The sequence below is a fragment of the Bufo bufo genome, chromosome 5, assembly GCF_905171765.1.
Source record: "Bufo bufo chromosome 5, aBufBuf1.1, whole genome shotgun sequence".
NCBI classification, from domain to species: domain Eukaryota; kingdom Metazoa; phylum Chordata; class Amphibia; order Anura; family Bufonidae; genus Bufo; species Bufo bufo.
In genome coordinates, this window is record NC_053393.1 from 20594748 (window position 1) to 20614664 (window position 19917).

Consider the following 19917-nt stretch of genomic DNA (forward strand, 5'->3'; position numbering starts at 1 on the left):
AATTTTTTCACAAGACTGTATATATAGCGGGAAAAATGGACCAGCCTCCTCGTCTAATGCCGCACACAACTGTATGGAATCTACAGCAAAAAAAAAAAACCTGGTACAGATAATACTGGAGACCAAGATGCTACAACAGTTTATTATTAACCTATTCACTACCACTCCTAAAGCAGAGCTATCCAATGGCTGCCGCGCACACATCCCCGCTCCCTGCACCGCTGTGCTCCCGGTCAGTGCTGCAGGAAGTAAGATAAATGCCCCTGCAGTGAATGTGAGAAGGCGCCAAGCCAGCGATACTCCTGTGGTTTTAAGGCAGGAGGGCTTGGACCTGACGAGAACCTAGAGGTGATTAGACCAGAGATGGAAACGAAAGATGTGAGGGGAGCGGCCAAGAAATTCTGCTTTACTGGAGAGGATCCTATGCAGAGAACGGCGGGGCTGCTCCGTGCCATGATTAAACATTGCTGCAGTCTTGTGGGTATACAGCAGACGAACAGCAGTGAATACATAACAAGCCTCCGGAGCTGCGAGCGCTGCAGGCAGCAGAGATGTAGACATTCCTATCAGATGCTGAACACTGTACACAGATGCGGCAGTGCTAAACAGGTCAATGGGCACTTACATCAAAACAGTGCTGACGACGACTGCGTCAAATGATAAACTCAGCTCTGCTACATCCGTAGTTCTCCATTGATGTCAGTGCATCGATGACCCTCCTGTCCTAATGTTATGGGTTCACTATGTCTTCTCTGTCTTCACTTGGATTATTGTCTGGATGCTGCATTATTAATAAATGCAGATGTAGCGGTGCTGAATTTGTCATCATCCTTTTGTAAAGTCTTATGTAAAACAGGGATAGCATGTTGCTATTATGATGACAAACCCAGCTCTGCTAGATGCATGCCCTAATGTGATGGATTCAGTATGTATTTCTTCTGATGCATTATTTGTATGCTGCTTTATTAATAAATGCAGATGTAGCAGAGCTGAAGTTGTCATGGTGCATGATTCGTTTCTAATCTAGAGCAGTGTAGCTCAATGAATTTACCTACAGTCTTATGTTAAAAAGGCATACTATATTGCTGTATCATTGTGATGACAAAATCAGCTCTGCTACTCCTTTACTTCTCCTTTTATATGTTTCAGGGCACTGATGACCCCCATTGACCCTTCTCTCCTAATATTATGGGTTCACTGCCCATCTCTTCCAATGCATTATTATGCTGCAGATTTACTAAATGCAGATGTAGCAGTGCTGAATTTGTCATGTTGCTCTTTTTGGGCATTGTCAATTTAGTGGAACTAGTAGGTTTACCACAGGGATACCATATGGCTATAATAGTATGATGACAAACTCAGCTCTGCTACATGTGGCTAACAATATTCAAATAAATGCTATCATCAGACTCATTAAATATAATATCAATCCATCTATGGTTCCGTCAATCGCTCAGGCTGCTGCTCTGTCCACCATGCTTCACACTGCAGCTCTGTCTCATAATAGCAAAGCAAAGATCAATGACTCCTGTTTATCTGCCTGATCATAGGTCCCCCCCCCCCCCCCTCCCTATCATCAGAAGCCCGGGATGCTGCTCTGTCCACCATGCTTTACCCTGCATCTCCACTTCTTAATTTGGCCGCGGTGTGTAGAAAGAGTCTTTGCAGGAGAGACGATCCAAATGTCACAATAATTAAAATCTACAAATAACTAAACCACAGATGGGAAAAAGAAGATTATCAGGAAAATGGTTCACATAGATAAAGGGGAGGGGCATTAATAAGAGGGAGTGGCCTCCATAAGGGGAGGAGTCTAGAGATAAAAACACTATTGGCAATAAAGGGGTTCTGTTCCTTTAAAGCCTGAGATCTGATGAGTAATCTGAGGTCATCCCCTCTGCTCCGGGGTCAAGGGGGGGGGGGAAATAAATGAGCAAAAAATACAATTTCTACTTCTGACATCAAAATCTATGAAGATCTCTGACAACCAGTCATGGAGCGGGGGAGGGGCGACACTTACTAATTGGCCGATCCATAGCCCTTCGCCTTCGTAAATCCAACTGATATCGCCACCACCAAAGCTGGGAGACCTGAAACACAGAGGAGAGGCTCAGCAGACTGTACCACACATGACAGGATTAGATACAGCAGCTCAAGTGTATCACACATGACAAGATTAGATACAGCAGCTCTACTGTATCACACATGAAAGGATTAGATACAGCAGCTCTACTGTATCACACATGAAAGGATTAGATACAGCAGCTCAACTACATCATACATATAAGGATTAGATACAGCAGCTCTACTGTATCACACAGGAAAGGATTAGATACAGCAGCTCTACTGTATCACACAGGAAAGGATTAGATACAGCAGCTCAACTACATCATACATATAAGGATTAGATACAGCAGCTCTACTGTATCACACAGGAACGGATTAGATACAGCAGCTCTACTGTATCACACAGGAAAGGATTAGATACAGCAGCTCAACTACATCATACATAAAAGGATTAGATACAGCAGCTCTACTGTATCACACAGGAAAGGATTAGATACAGCAGCTCTACTGTATCACACAGGAAAGGATTAGATACAGCAGCTCAACTACATCATACATAAAAGGATTAGATACAGCAGCTCTACTGTATCACACAGGAAAGGATTAGATACAGCAGCTCTACTGTATCACACAGGAAAGGATTAGATACAGCAGCTCTACTACATCATACATGAAAGGATTAGATACAGCAGCTCTACTGTATCACACAGGAAAGGATTAGATACAGCAGCTCTACTGTATCACACAGGAAAGGATTAGATACAGCAGCTCTACTACATCACACAGGAAAGGATTAGATACAGCAGCTCTACTACATCATACAGGAAAGGATTAGATACAGCAGCTCTACTACATCATACATGAAAGGATTAGATACAGCTGTACAGCAGAGAGTATTAAACATGAAAGGCTAAGACAAAGCAAGTCATCTCACTGTATCACACAGAAAAGGATTAGATACATCAGCTCAACTATATCACACCTGATACAGAGGTTCAACTGTATCACATATGCCAGGATTAGATACAGCAGCTCAACTACATCATACATGAAAGGATTAGATACAGCAGCTCAACTGTATCGCACAGGAAAGGATTAGATACAGTAGCTCAACTGTATCACACAGGAAAGGATTAGATACAGCAGCTCTACTGTATCACACAGGAAAGGATTAGATACTGCAGCTTAACTACATCATACATGAAAGGATTAGATACAGCAGCTCAAGTGTATCACACATGAAAGGATTAGATACAGCTGTTCAGCAGAGGGTATTAAACATGAAAGGCTAAGACAAAGCAAGTCATCTCACTGTATCACACATGGCCAGATTAGATACATCAGCTCAACTATATCACACCTGATACAGAGGTTCAACTGTATCACATATGCCAGGATTAGATACACAGCTCATCTCACTATTACTTATGATAGGATAAGATACAGCAGGTCAACAGTATCACACAGGATAGGATTAGATACACAGCTCAGCAGACAGTATCACACAGGATAGGATTAGATACACAGCTCAGCAGACAGTATCACACAGGATAGGATTAGATACACAGCTCAGCAGACAGTATCACACAGGATAGGATTAGATACACAGCTCAGGAGGCAGTATCACACAGGATAGGATTAGATACACGGCTCAGCAGGCAGTATCACACAGGATAGGATTGGATACACAGCTCAGCAGGCAGTATCACACATGATAGGATTAGATACACATCACAGCAGGCAGTATCACACAGGATAGGATTAGATACACAGCTCAGCAGACAGTATCACACAGGATAGGATTAGATACACAGATCAGCAGACAGTATCACACAGGATAGTATTAGATACACAGCTCAGCAGACAGTATCACACATGATAGGATTAGATACACAGCTCAGCAGACAGTATCACACATGATAGGATTAGATACACAGCTCAGCAGACAGTATCACACAGGATAGGATTAGATACACAGCTCAGCAGACAGTATCATACAACAGATTAGATACACAGCTCAGCAGACAGTATCACACAGGATAGGATTAGATACACAGCTCAGCAGACAGTATCACACAGGATAGGATTAGATACACAGCTCAGCAGTCAGTATCACACAGGATAGGATTAGATACACAGCTCAGCAGACAGTATCACACAGGATAGGATTAGATACACAGCTCAGCAGACAGTATCACACAGGATAGGATTAGATACACAGCTCAGCAGTCAGTATCACACAGGATAGGATTAGATACATAGCTCAGCAGACAGTATCACACAGGATAGGATTAGATACACAGCTCAGCAGACAGTATCACACAGGATAGGATTGGATACACAGCTCAGCAGGCAGTATCACACATGATAGGATTAGATACACAGCACAGCAGACAGTATCACACAGGATAGGATTAGATACACAGCTCAGCAGTCAGTATCACACAGGATCGGATTAGATACACAGCTCAGCAGACAGTATCACACAGGATAGGAATAGATACACAGATCAGCAGACAGTATCACACAGGATAGTATTAGATACACAGCTCAGCAGACAGTATCACACATGATAGGATTAGATACACAGCTCAGCAGACAGTATCACACAGGATAGGATTAGATACACAGCTCAGCAGACAGTATCACACAGGATAGGATTAGATACACAGCTCAGCAGACAGTATCATACAACAGATTAGATACACAGCTCAGCAGACAGTATCACACAGGATAGGATTAGATACACAGATCAGCAGACAGTATCACACAGGATAGGATTAGATACACAGCTCAGCAGACAGTATCACACAGGATAGGATTAGATACACAGCTCAGCAGTCAGTATCACACAGGATAGGATTCGATACACAGCTCAGCAGACAGTATCACACAGGATAGGATTAGATACACAGCTCAGCAGTCAGTATCACACAGGATAGGATTAGATACATAGCTCAGCAGACAGTATCACACAGGATAGGATTAGATACACAGCTCAGCAGACAGTATCACACAGGATAGGATTAGATACACAGCTCAGCAGACAGTATCACACAGGATAGGATTAGATACACAGCTCAGCAGACAGTATCACACAGGATAGGATTAGATACACAGCTCAGCAGACAGTATCACACAGGATAGGATTAGATACAGAGGCTCAGCAGACAGTATCACACAGGATAGGATTAGATACACAGCTCAGCAGGCAGTATCACACAGGATAGGATTGGATACACAGCTCAGCAGACAGTATCACACAGGATAGGATTAGATACATAGCTCAGCAGACAGTATCACACAGGATAGGATTAGATACATAGTTCAGTAGACAGTATCACACAGGATAGGATTAGATACACAGCTCAGCAGACAGTATCACACAGGATAGGATTAGATACAGAGGCCCAGCAGACAGTATCACACAGGAGAGGATTAGATACAGAGGCCCAGTAGACAGTATCACAGAGCTGGATTAGATACACAGCTCAGCAATCCTCTGAGTACAGATAACGCTGCAGTTTTCATGAAGACACAATAGACACAACATCGAGATATCACAATCCGTTGTGCCAAATGCCATGAGCTCTACATCGGTGACAAAACTCTGCTATGCCACATCCCAGGTATAGCAGAGCTGAGTTTGCCTTTTATGTGCTTTATGTAACAGATTAGGACATTGCAATGAATTTGGGCCAAGTATCGATGACAAACTCAGCTTTGCTGCATCGGAATACATACAGAGGTGGCAGAGCTGAGTTTGTTTGTTTCCTTTTGTACTCAGCTCTGCTACATCGCATGCATTAGAAAGCAGAATCCCCGCACTGGTGCCCGGAGCAGTCCCGAGGGCTAATAATACAGTGAGCGGTGGAGCGCGGCCCATCCATCAGGCAGAGAGGAGTCAGTGCCAGGCTCTGGGGTACAGGTACTGGAGAGATGGGGATCCCAGCACGAGACGAGCGGCGCCCAGCAGGTGAAGCCAGCACTGCCACAGATCTCAGCTCCTTGCTAATTACAATACAATAAGTCCATTCATTGATGGCGTCTTCATAAGAAACGCTGAGCCAAGCGCGCTACGCCTCCTCCTGCGCGCACATCCGTTCTACCTCCATTTCTCAGTGATGCCCCCTATCACAGTGCCCACCCAGCACGAAAAGTGGTAGTTTTATATTGTTGTTACAGCCCCTCTGCCGCCCTTTTGCTGGGTGTCAGTCTCAACTTCAGTTCTGGCATTCTATTCATGAACTAGGAAGCTCGAGCTAAACAGGGGAGGTCACACTCACAAGGCAAAGGTTTAGAACTGTGGGAAAAAATGTATCCAATAAGACAAACGCAACAATGTAAACATTGATACATTGTAGTGATGCTGCTTAAAGGGCCAGAAGGATCCCTAATATATAAAGCCCAGTGTATGTGAAAATCTAGAGACGCTTCACTGGTGTTACTGGTCACGGCTTCAGTCGAGGTGATGTTTGGGGAAGCGGCAACACGAAATTAGGAGGGTGCGTTCCTGCGACTATAGAACCAAGAGAAAAGAAAAACTGCAGTGCACGCAGGATAAAGAAGAGGCCTCTTTCACACGACCGTATGGCTTTTTCAGTGTTTTGCGGTCCGTTTTTCACGGATCCGTTGTTCCGTTTTTTTATTCCCGTTTCGTTATACCGTATGGCATATACAGTATACAGTAATTACATAGAAAAAAGTGGGCTGGGCATAACATTTTTTAATAGATGGTTCCGCAAAAACAGAACGGATACAGAAGACATAAGGATGCTTTTCTATATGTGTTCCGTTTTTTTGGGCGGACCCATTGACTTGAATGGAGCCATGGAATGTGATTTGCGGGCAACAATAGGACATGTTCTATCTTTCAACGGAAATACGGAAACGGAAGGCATACGGAGCACATTCCGTTTTTTTTTGCAGAACCATTGAAATGAATAGTTCTGTATATGGAACGCAACGAGAGAAAAAAAAAACCGGTCGTGTGAAAGAGGCCTCAGGTATCCATGGAATCAGCTTGTCTTGTGCATCTTACATCCAGACATCTACGGACATAGCTCGCCTCCGTATATCGGGATGGCTTGCGTTCCACCCCATTAGAAAACAGGCGGTCCTTCCTATCACTTGCGTTCCACAGGGTCGCGGACCTACGCATGCGCTGTCAGGCCCCATTCTGACGTGCTCCGGTGCCGTGGTGTTTCGGTGAGGACGCGCTGAAGGATGGCGTCGGCCATCATGGGGGAATCGCGCCCAATATGTGGAACGCAGGTGATACCATCTGCTGGATATGGTTATAGTACATCACTGAGGTTTTTTACGGAGAGCCTCTCCTCGCTTTGCCTTTTCTCCTAGTTTTTTATGTGTATATTATATGTATTATCAATAAAGTTATTATATTTTTGTAGGTATTTTGTTCTGCTGTAGTTTTTTGCTTTTGATATGTGTATGTGAAACACACAGGTACATCCGGTGTGGGGGAAGGTTTTAGAGCGGGTCCCAGCTCTCTGGCACGTACCATCTGCCTTGTGGTCAAGCTTTGTTGGGAAACCCATTGGATTGTCCAAAGTGGAGAATCCCTTTAAGTTGCTGGGAATGGGGGGGGTGGGAGTGTAAATTTGAATACAATGTTGCAACTTTTTTGAAGTTTTTATGTATTTTGTTTCTTCTGCTGATGACCCCACGACCTGCCGATTATCCTGTATTAATGGATACACGGGGCGACGAGCTCGCTAATTGTTTAGACTCTAATTGCTTTCTGAAAATTGCCAAATTCATTAGTCGCCATTGGCGGGAACCTTTTCCGCTGCAATTATTTCCCATTCATTTCTGTAATTTCCCACGTGCTCGCACAATGCGCTCATCAGGGCGAGCGAAAATTTTATATTTTTTATTTTATTTTCGTCACCTCCAGCCAAAGCAATTAAGCAGAAAGAAGATTAGCCGCCATTGTTTCCCTTCACCCCATAAAGCACGACCCTCCCCGGCGAGAACGTCGAGGCGGAGTAATCCACCGGTCACGTCTTGGAGGGGACTTCTATTTTGAGAAGACTTGATTGGCACATTAGAATTGGCAGCTTGGCGCCTCAGGTGTCTGCTGATGAGGTTGACCAGTGATGGCGCCTCAATATATTCAACCATGGAAATGTAAGAAAACGACAGGTTCTCCCTATTGTTCCAGTTGTCATATTGGGGTTCATGGGAAAGTGGGAGGACTCCGAAGAGTAAAGTGGATGGAGGTGGTGAAAACTGTGACCTGCGGTTGCCATTATGGCGGACAAGTTGCATCTTGTAGGCATTCGTGCTTCATGCATGCATATGTAGCAGAGAGTGACTGCACCAGCAGAATAGTGAGTGCAGCTCTGGAGTATAATACAGGATGTAACTCAGGATCAGTACAGGATAAGTAATGTAATGTATGTACACAGTGACTATACCAGCAGAATAGTGAGTGCAGCTCTGGAGTATAATACAGGATGTAACTCAGGATCAGTACAGGATAAGTAATGTATGTACACAGTGACTCCACCAGCAGAATAGTGAGTGCAGCTCTGGAGTATAATACAGGATGTAACTCAGGATCAGTACAGGATAAGTAATGTGTGTACACAGTGACTGCACCAGCAGAATAGTGAGTGCAGCTCTGGAGTATAATACAGGATGTAACTCAGGATCAGTACAGGATAAGTAATGTAATGTATGTACACAGTGACTGCTCCAGCAGAATAGTGAGTGCAGCTCTGGAGTATAATACAGGATGTAACTCAGGATCTGTACAGGATAAGTAATGTATGTACACAGTGACTCCACCAGCAGAATAGTGAGTGCAGCTCTGGAGTATAATACAGGATGTAACTCAGGATCAGTACAGGATAAGTAATGTATGTACACAGTGACTGCACCAGCAGAATAGTGAGTGCAGCTCTGGAGTATAATACAGGATGTAACTCAGGATCTGTACAGGATAAGTAATGTATGTGCACAGAGACTCCACCAACAGAATAGTGAGCGCAGCTCTGGAGTATAATACAGGATATAACTCAGGATCAGTACAGGATAAGTAATGTATGTGCACAGAGACTCCACCAACAGAATAGTGAGTGCAGCTCTGGAGTATAATACAGGATGTAACTCAGGATCAGTACAGGATAAGTAATGTGTGTACACAGTGACTGCACCAGCAGAATAGTGAGTGCAGCTCTGGAGTATAATACAGGATGTAACTCAGGATCTGTACAGGATAAGTAATGTATGTGCACAGAGACTCCACCAACAGAATAGTGAGCGCAGCTCTGGAGTATAATACAGGATATAACTCAGGATCAGTACAGGATAAGTAATGTATGTACACAGTGACTGCACCAGCAGAATAGTGAGTGCAGCTCTGGAGTATAATAGAGAAAGTTTAAGTAACAATGAAAAGACTTAATCAGTTTGTTCGATAGGGTCTCACAGACGTCTCCCTCTCAGAACACATGTAACTCCATCTTTCTAGCTCCTTTACCCATTTGCTTTTATTGATAATGAAGCTGAATTATTATTGTTTTTCTTACTATTTTTCCCATTGTTGTAATGAGAAGGATCTGAAACAAGTCTGTGCAGCATGGAGAGTCAGACTCTTCTACTGCAGCAAGAAACAGGAATATATTGAGGGATGGTTGTGCAGATTTTCTTGTTTAGGAGCATTGGAAAGCTGGGTAATCGCCTGTCACAGTTGTATGGAGCTATACTGGTCAGATATGCTGTAAATGATATAGAAAGTAACAACATGGACAAGTAGCAAAGACCCTCACCCCATCCGAGACAGAGGAAACGCTTGCGGATGATCCTGTTCCGGAGCCGCCCTGTTACCGCCATATAGGACTGCCATGCCTCTGTCAGCACCCAGCAGAATGACGACAGGAAGAAGAAGTGCAGGAAGGCCGCCACCAGTGTGCAGATGACCTGTGTATGACAGAATAAGACTTGGAATAAGTTTCAGATTTAGAGGAAAGTTTTTTTTCAGATTTGCCAGTGAGACAAGTCAGGAGGTCACAGTGATGGAGGTCTAGGAACCCTAACAATATCATTAACGAAGAGCTCCCAACGTGTGCACGAATCATAAAGACACCAAAATGTTTTCTATGGGATCCTCGTGGGAGGGGTTTATGTTATTTCCATAAGTAATGTGTCCTCCAATCCTAAGGGAATTATCAAGAAGGGACCATTGCTCGACATGGAAGCAACAAATAGTTCCAGCAGGGGCCCCAATTTGGTTTCTACTTAGATTTTTCTCTTTTATCTAGTGGACTTCCGGTCCGCCTGACAGAGATTCAACTGGGAGTCTTACAGGAGATGCTCCCTGGGAAAGGTATGCAAATGAGTTCTCTAGAACTTGCTCTAGTGCCACCTAGTGGTAGCTACCTTATAAGTCAAGTCATTGAAGAGCCAGTAGGCTAGACACTGCCAATAGGTGGCACTACAGACCGTTTTCTCCCTTCTGGATTAAAGCTAATTTGCATACAATATTAAAGTCAAATTTGTCAAGGGTGCTTAGGTGCTTGCATTGTGCTTCGTGAACCCCACCGAACAGCGAAGGTAAGGGATGATTTTGATAGTAACTTGAGAAATTTTGGAAACGAAGGAAGAAACTCAAAATGGATTGAATTCAGTATAGTGAGGTTGTACTTAAACGGTCAGTAAATTTCACACAACTTTGAATAAAACAATAATACAAGTGACCACAAGAAACTATGTAATATGTTTTATCAAGGTGAAATGTCTAGTGCTCCTGTTGTCAGCCTATTACAACCCACCTCCCAAAATTGCTTTTCACTTTGAAAAATGCCTTATTCTTGTTTATTCCCAATCATCTCTGCAGGAGGATCATATTACACATGTAAGTGTAAGTTTCTGGAGAGGGGAAGGAGGGTAGTGAGCAGGAGCTGAGGAGATCCACACAAAGAGACTACACAGCTACATAGAAAGATTATAGCTCAACACATGAACGTCACTCACAAGCAATACAGGTCGATACTTCTATGTAATGTCCTCTATTATCCTGGGGCTGCTTCTGAGTAACTGTGAGACTGTTAGGAAAGGAGATTCTCCTCTACTTTCTGTGTGTGCAGCAGATGGTAGCTAGTCTCCACCCACCATGAATGGGAGAATTGCAAGCTAGATATTCAGCAAGCTCACATACAAGTGATATAATGGCCAGAAATAGTGTTATTCCTCATCGTGTACACACACTGTACTACTGGTTAATGCACAGTTTTTTGAAAACTCTGTGACACTTTCATATGGGACAATGCTGATGAAATTAATAGGGAGCAAAGCCAAAACATTGGGGCGATATGTTAGAATTATTAAGTAAAAATGTGGTCAAACCAATAGGGGGCACCGCTAATTTGATAACTTAGAGGACTGGTCTGGGGTTTAATAATTAGAGGTCTTCGCTCTGCTAATATAGAGGTTATGTCTGCGGTCTGACACAGTAATTAAGAGTTATGCTCTGGGGTCTAATAATTAAAAGTGTTGCCCTTCTTCCAAAAGCAGCCCCACGCCTGCCCAGAGGTTGTGCCTGGTACTGCTGCTCAGCTCCATTTAAGTGAATGGGACAGAGTTGTAGGGTCGGCTTAGTGGTTTGATAAGCTAGGGGTTTGGTCTGGGGTCTAATAATTAAGGGATCTGGTCTGGGGTTTAAAAATGTAGGAGTATCGGGTCTAATAAAGGATCTGATCAGGGATGTGATAATTAGGGGGTCTGGCATTGAATGATTTAGAGGTCTGGAGTCTAGTAATTAAAGGGATCTAGTATGGGGTTTGATAATTTAGGGCAGGCATCCTCCAGCTGTTGTAAGACTACAACTCCCACAATGCACTGTGCAGACAGGGCGGAGTGCTGCGGAGCAATGTCCAGAACAGTGGCGCTCCAGCCATACAGAGGGTACCCGCTACATCAGTAAGTGTTCAGGCTCCTGCGGGGGGCCCGGTGTCGGCTCCTCCTCATCACTAAGACTTTACCTTGTTCCGGGTCTGTGTCTGTCCCACGAGTATTAAGGCGTTTGAAGAGATGATGGACAAACAGAAGTTGATCAGGATGACCGAGCGCTCAGACCGAATGTACCTGAGATAGAAGACAAGAAGAGTGACCAAAGGAGAAAGTGCAACGACGCATAAACCGGTGCACAGTACAGACGTCATGTGATCTCCGAATGATTACTGGAGGCGGAGCAATCATATTCAGAGCGGAAAATAAAAGACAGAAAAAGGTAATGTACACATAGCGAGGCAGCACCACACCACCTACAGGCGTCAATCTCACTAACAATCATCTCCAAAATGTCACCTGCAGTCCTATGTAACACCACAGATAACACAGTGAGAACTATCTCAGTACAGATAATATAGTAGATGTTACCTGCAGTCCTATGTAACACGACAGATAACACAGTAATAACTCTCTCAGTACAGATAATGTATTAGATGTCACCTGCAGTCCTATGTAACGCCACAGATAACACAGTGATAACTCTCTGAGTACAGATAATGTATTAGATGTCACCTGCAGTCCTATGTAACACCACAGATAACACAGTGAGAACTATCTCAGTACAGATAATATAGTAGATGTTACCTGCAGTCCTATGTAACACCACAGATAACTGTCACTGCCTGCCCTGTGATAGATCTGAGAAGATCAGATAGACTTGCAGCACGTGAGTCTATCTGACAGGTCTTCTGTGTTTCCCTTCTGCTGTGGTGCAGAGGCACGGACCGACATGCCACGGAAGAGCTCTGTAGTTCTTCTGTGTGCATCCGCTCTACACCAATCCGTATCTTGCAGATTGCGGACGCATTCAAATGCAGGCACGGGCTACAGACGTTCGTGTGCGTGAGCCCTTATTAGGAGTCTCATCGTCCTCCCCCGACCCCTCCTGTACTGGACCCCACTGAAGAACGGGGGCCTCATTTTAGAAATTAAATTACGCCCACCAGAAGACGGCTCAGCCTATACATACCCCACTGAGAGACAGGAGCTCACTCCTCCTGGGAGAGTTATCACTGTGTTATCTGTGGTGTTACATAGGACTGCAGGTGACATCTACTACATTATCTGTACTCAGAGAGTTATCACTGTGTTATCTGTGGTGTTACATAGGACTGCAGGTGACATCTACTACAGTATCTTTACTCAGAGAGTTATCTCTGTGTTATCTGTGGTGTTACATAGGACTGCAGGTGACATCTACTACAGTATCTGTACTCAGAGAGTTATCACTGTGTTATCTGTGGTGTTACATAGGACTGCAGGTGACATCTACTACATTATCTATACTAAGACAGTTATCACTGTGTTATCTGAGGTGTTACATAGGACTGCAGGTGACATCTCCTACATTATCTGTACTCAGAGAGTTATCACTGTGTTATCTGTAGTGTTACATAGGACTGCAGGTGACATCTACTACATTATCTGTACTCAGAGAGTTATCACTGTGTTATCTGTAGTGTTACATAGGACTGCAGGTGACATCTACTACATTATCTGTACTCAGAGAGTTATCACTGTGATATCTGTAGTGTTACATAGGACTGCAGGTGACATCTACTACATTATCTGTACTCAGAGAGTTATCACTGTGTTATCTGTGGTGTTACACAGGACTGCAGGTGACATCTACTACATTATCTGTACCCAGAGAGTTATCAATGTGTTATCTGTAGTGTTACATAGGACTGCAGGTGACACCTACTACATTATCTGTACTCAGAGTTATCACTGTGCTATCTGTAGTGTTACATAGGACTGCAGGTGACATCTACTACATTATCTGCACTCAGAGAGTTATCACTGTGTTATCTGTGGTGTTACATAGGACTGCAGGTGACATCTACTACATTATCTGTACTCAGAGAGTTATCACTGTGTTATCTGAGGTGTTACATAGGACTGCAGGTGACATCTACTACATTATTTGTACCCAGAGAGTTATCACTGTGTTATCTGTAGTGTTACATAGGACTGCAGGTGACATCTACTACATTATCTGTACCCAGAGAGTTATCACTGTGTTACCTGCGGTGTTACATAGGACTGCAGGTGACATCTACTACATTATCTGTACTCAGAGAGTTATCACTGTGTTATCTGTAGTGTTACATAGGACTGCAGGTGACATCTACTACATTATCTGTACTCAGAGAGTTATCACTGTGTTACCTGCGGTGTTACATAGGACTGCAGGTGACATCTACTACATTATCTGTACTCAGAGAGTTCTCACTGTGTTATCTGTGGTGTTACATAGGACTGCAGGTGACATCTACTACATTATCTGTACCCAGAGAGTTATCACTGTGTTACCTGCAGTGTTACATAGGACTGCAGGTGACATCTACTACATTATCTGTACTAAGAGAGTTATCACTGGGTTATCTGTGGTGTTACATAGGACTGCAGGTGACATCTACTACATTATCTGTACTCAGAGAGTGATCACTGGGTTATCTGTGGTGTTACATAGGACTGCAGGTGACATCTACTACATTATCTGTACTCAGAGAGTTATCACTGTGTTATCTGTAGTGTTACATAGGACTGCAGGTGACATCTACTACATTATCTGTACTCAGAGAGTTATCACTGTGTTACCTGCGGTGTTACATAGGACTGCAGGTAACATCTACTACATTACCTGTACTCAGAGAGTTATCACTGTGTTATCTGTGGTGTTACATAGGACTGCAGGTGACATCTACTGCAGGCTAGTGCCGCAGTTCTTTCTGTTCCCCATGCTTTACACCACAACTTTGCTCTGTTACATCAACAGTGACTTCAACGTTGCTGCAATGCCCATTAGAGTGTAGGGTCATCTGATATCCACCTCCTGTCTTCTCAGTGGCTCGGGCTACCTACCTGCTTCACCTCATGTTGCAGCTCTCCTTCTCAGAATGGCTGCCACATATAAGCACAAGCTCAGCAGGACATCAGTGCAAATCACTAAACCACTGCATATAGACTGAGGGGAGGAGCCTCTGTGAGTAGGAGGAGCCTGTAGAACTCAATCAAATACTCAATCAGCCAATCAGTAAGTAGATTCTCAATAGTCCACCTGGTGGGTGGAAAAGGTATTGCACCCTATGCAGTGTATCTTCATTCATTCCATTTACCCCTTGGGGTAATTAAAGGGACATAACACAATTATTTCCTCACCTCCAGACGGAGACGTAGATGATGATCAGCAGCAGAAGGGTGAGGGAGGAGACGCCACAGCCGACGATCAGGGTGACTGATGGGACGAGGACCTTTTCCATATTCTGCAACAAAAAGAATACTGGGTTCAGAATGTTCTACTGGAAAGACAGTCATGTACCCTCCTCCCCCCACCACTACTACCCCCATCGTACTTCCTCATAATAGATTTTTTAAAAAACTAGTACAATTTTTACCATTTCTAAGAGGTGCTGAAGGATTATCACTAGTATGTATACAGGTTAACCAATCACCTTACTCATTAGGTGTCAGTTTTCACTGCATTTCTAGCATTCTATTTATGATTCAGGAAGCTAAGTAGGAACAAAGCTGTGGGCGATGTGTGACCGATTGTCAGGTGCTTCTTAAAGGAGTATCACAGAGGATGAGGAGGATGAGGCCGTTACATCGGTCATCCAGTTACAATACAGTAAGCTTACAGATGATTATGTGATGGGAGAAGCGAGTGTGAACAGAGACCTGAACCCGAGCATTTCTCAGAAACAAATGTAAAGGTGACATCTACTACATTATCTGTAATCAGAGAGGTGTCACTGTGTTATCTGTGGTGTTACATAGGACTGCAGGAAACATCTACTACATTATCTGTAATCAGAGAGTCATCACTGTGTTATCTGTGGTGTTACATAGGACTGCAGGAAACATCTACTACATTATCTTTAATCAGAGAGTTATCACTGTGTTATCTGTGGTGTTACATAGGACTGCAGGTGACATCTACTACATTATCTGTAATCAGAGAGATATCCCTGTGTTATCTGTGGTGTTACATAGGACTGCAGGTGACATCTACTACATTATCTGTAATCAGAGAGTCATCACTGTGTTATCTGTGGTGTTACATAGGACTGCAGGTGACATCTACTACATTATCTGTACTCAGAGAGTCATCACTGTGTTATCTGTGGTGTTACATAGGACTGCAGGAAACATCTAATACATTATCTGTAATCATAGAGGTATCCCTGTTTTATCTGTGGTGTTACATAGGACTGCAGGTGACATCTACTACATTATCTGTAATCATAGAGGTATCCCTGTTTTATCTGTGGTGTTACATAGGACTGCAGGTGACATCTACTACATTATCTCTACTCAGAGGTATCCCTGTGTTATCTGTGGTGTTACATAGGACTGCAGGCAGGTGACATCTACTACATTATCTGTACTCAGAGAGTTATCACTGTGTTACCTGTAGTGTTACATAGGACTGCAGGTGACATCTACTACATTATCTGTAATCAGATAGGTATCCCTGTGTTATCTGTGGTGTTACATAGGACTGCAGGTGACATCTACTAAATTATCTGTAATCAGAGAGTTATCACTGTGTTATCTGTGGTGTTACATAGGACTGCAGGTGACATCTACTACATTATCTGTAATCAGATAGGTATCCCTGTGTTATCTGTGGTGTTACATAGGACTGCAGGTGACATCTACTACATTATCTGTACTCAGAGAGTTATCACTGTGTTACCTGTAGTGTTACATAGGACTGCAGGTGACATCTACTACATTATCTGTAATCAGATAGGTATCCCTGTGTTATCTGTGGTGTTACATAGGACTGCAGGTGACATCTACTACATTATCTGTAATCAGAGAGGTATCATTGTGTTATCTGCGGTGTTACATAGGACTGCAGGTGACATCTACTACATTATCTGTAATCAGAGAGGTATCCTTCTGTTATCTGTGGTGTTTCATAGGACTGCAGGTGACATCTACTACATTATCTGTACTCAGAGAGTTATCACTGTTTTGTCTGTTGTGTTACATAGGACTGCAGGTGACATCTACTGCATTATCTGTACTCAGAAAGTTCTCATTGTGTTATCTGTGGTGTTACATAGGACTGCAGGTGACATCTACTACATTATCTGTACTCAGAGAGTTATCACTGTGTTATCTGTGCTGTTACATAGGACTGCAGGAAACATCTAATACATTATCTGTACTCAGAGTTATCACTGTTATCTGTGGTGTTACATAGGACTGCAGGTGACATCTACTACATTATCTGTAATCATAGAGGTATCCCTGTTTTATCTGTGGTGTTACATAGGACTGCAGGTGACGTCTACTACATTATCTGTAATCATAGAGGTATCCCTGTTTTATCTGTGGTGTTACATAGGACTGCAGGTGACATCTACTACATTATCTGTAATCATAGAGGTATCCCTGTTTTATCTGTGGTGTTACATAGGACTGCAGGCAGGTGACATCTACTACATTATCTGTACTCAGAGGTATCCCTGTGTTATCTGTGGTGTTACATAGGACTGCAGGGAGGTGACATCTACTACATTATCTGTACTCAGAGAGTTATCACTGTGTTACCTGTAGTGTTACATAGGACTGCAGGTGACATCTACTACATTATCTGTAATCAGATAGGTATCCCTGTGTTATCTGTGGTGTTACATAGGACTGCAGGTGACATCTACTAAATTATCTGTAATCAGAGCGTTATCACTGTGTTATCTGTGGTGTTACATAGGACTGCAGGTGACATCTACTTCATTATCTGTACTCAGAGAGGTATCCCTGTGTTATCTGTGGTGTTACATAGGACTGCAGGTGACATCTACTACATTATCTGTACTCAGAGAGGTATCCCTGTGTTATCTGTGGTGTTACATAGGACTGCAGGTGACATCTACTACATTATCTGTAATCAGAGAGGTATCCCTGTGTTATCTGTGGTGTTACACATGACTGCAGGTGACATCTACTAAATTATCTGTAATCAGAGCGTTATCACTGTGTTATCTGTGGCGTTACATAGGACTGCAGGTGACATCTACTACATTATCTGTACTCAGAGAGCTATCACTGTGTTACCTGCAGTGTTACATAGGACTGCAGGTGACATCTACTACATTATCTGTGCTCAGAGAGGTATCACTGTGTTACATAGGACTGCAGGTGACATCTACAACATTATCTGTAATCAGAGAGGTATCCCTGTGTTATCTGTGGTGTTACATAGGACTGCAGGTGACATCTACTACATTATCTGTAATCAGAGAGGTATCCCTGTGTTATCTGTGGTGTTACATAGGACTGCAGGTGACATCTACTACATTATCTGTAATCAGAGCGTTATCACTGTGTTATCTGTGGTGTTACATAGGACTGCAGGTGACATCTACTACATTATCTGTACTCAGAGAGGTATCCCTGTGTTACCTGAGGTGTTACATAGGACTGCAGGTGACATCTAATACATTATCTGTACTGAGAGAGTTATTACTGTGTTATCTGTAGTGTTACATAGGACTGCAGGTGACATCTACTACATTATCTGTACTCAGATAGTTCTCACTGTGTTATCTGTGGTGTTACATAGGACTGCAGGTGACTGCAATTAAAACCTACTGTATCATCACATTGCACAAAAATGCATCCTCATTGAGTTACATTAGGAATATTCAGCTCTGCTACATCTGGCAAAGCAGAGATAAAGAGGTTTGGACTCTGAGATAATGAGGTCTGGACAGTAACAGGAGAGATCAGAGATTCTAGGAAACCAGGAACCTGGATGAGGGGGGGGGGGGGGGCTCTGCTGTGAGGGGGATGGACGCTTTATATGGCATCTCTAGAGGAATTGGGGGTCACCATGCAGTTGGGGGACCCGGTCAGCGTCTCACACTTCCTATAATACATGGAATTTAACCCTTTCATGCCTAGAAATGTAGGGGCTCGGAGCACCCTGAGGTCCAGGGTTTGCTGCCGGTTTATTACAGGTCAGTTTGTAATATATAAAAGTATCAGCAACTCCGTCATTTTTGTCATCACCGCGCGGACGTGTAATAAGGTCCGCGTCTCGTACGCCCGTTTTATTTCTGCCCCACGAGAGGCAAATTCTCTGTACATCTCAATGTATCTCTGCACCTCTGTGACCGTCCATGTGTTTCACTATTCATCTCTATGAAGTACATTTATAATCATCTATTTACTTCACTGTATATCTGTGTACATTGTAATACATCTAATATCTCTCTATAAATCTCCTATCTATCTATCTATCTATCTATCTATCTATTATCTATCTATTATCTATTATCTAACTATTATCTATTATCTATCTATTATCTATCTATTATCTATCTATCTATCTATCTATCATCTATTATCTAACTATTATCTATCTATCTATCTATTATCTATCTATCTATTATCTATCTATCTATCTATCTATCTATCTATCTATCTATCTATCTATCTATCTATCTATCTATTATCTATCTATTATCTATCTATTATCTATCTATCTATCTATCTATCTATTATCTATCTATCTATCTATCTATTATCTATCTATTATCTATCTATTATCTATTATCTATCTATCTATTATCTATCTATCTCCATCTTTAGATGTTTCTCTTCCTCTCTATCGCTCTCTGCCCGTCTCTCTATACACATTTCTATACATCTCTGTATATCGGTAGATACCTGTAAACATCCCCATATACAATATATATATCACTCCATATCTGTATACAGCTGTATATATCTGTAGATATCTATCGCACTATGACGCCGTCCCCGAGGACCGCACAGCACTACAATCCCCAT

The 19917-nt window shown here is 42.9% G+C and overlaps 1 protein-coding gene across 1 annotated transcript in view; it reads right to left on the minus strand.

Annotated features, from left to right (window-relative positions):
* Positions 1–19917, minus strand: part of ADGRB1 (adhesion G protein-coupled receptor B1) — a 587254-nt gene that overhangs the window by 78785 nt on the left and 488552 nt on the right. Inside the window, 4 exon segments of the mRNA XM_040432704.1 lie at positions 2021–2090; positions 9864–10014; positions 12075–12177; positions 15268–15371. Coding sequence (XP_040288638.1) covers positions 2021–2090; positions 9864–10014; positions 12075–12177; positions 15268–15371 — 428 coding nt within the window.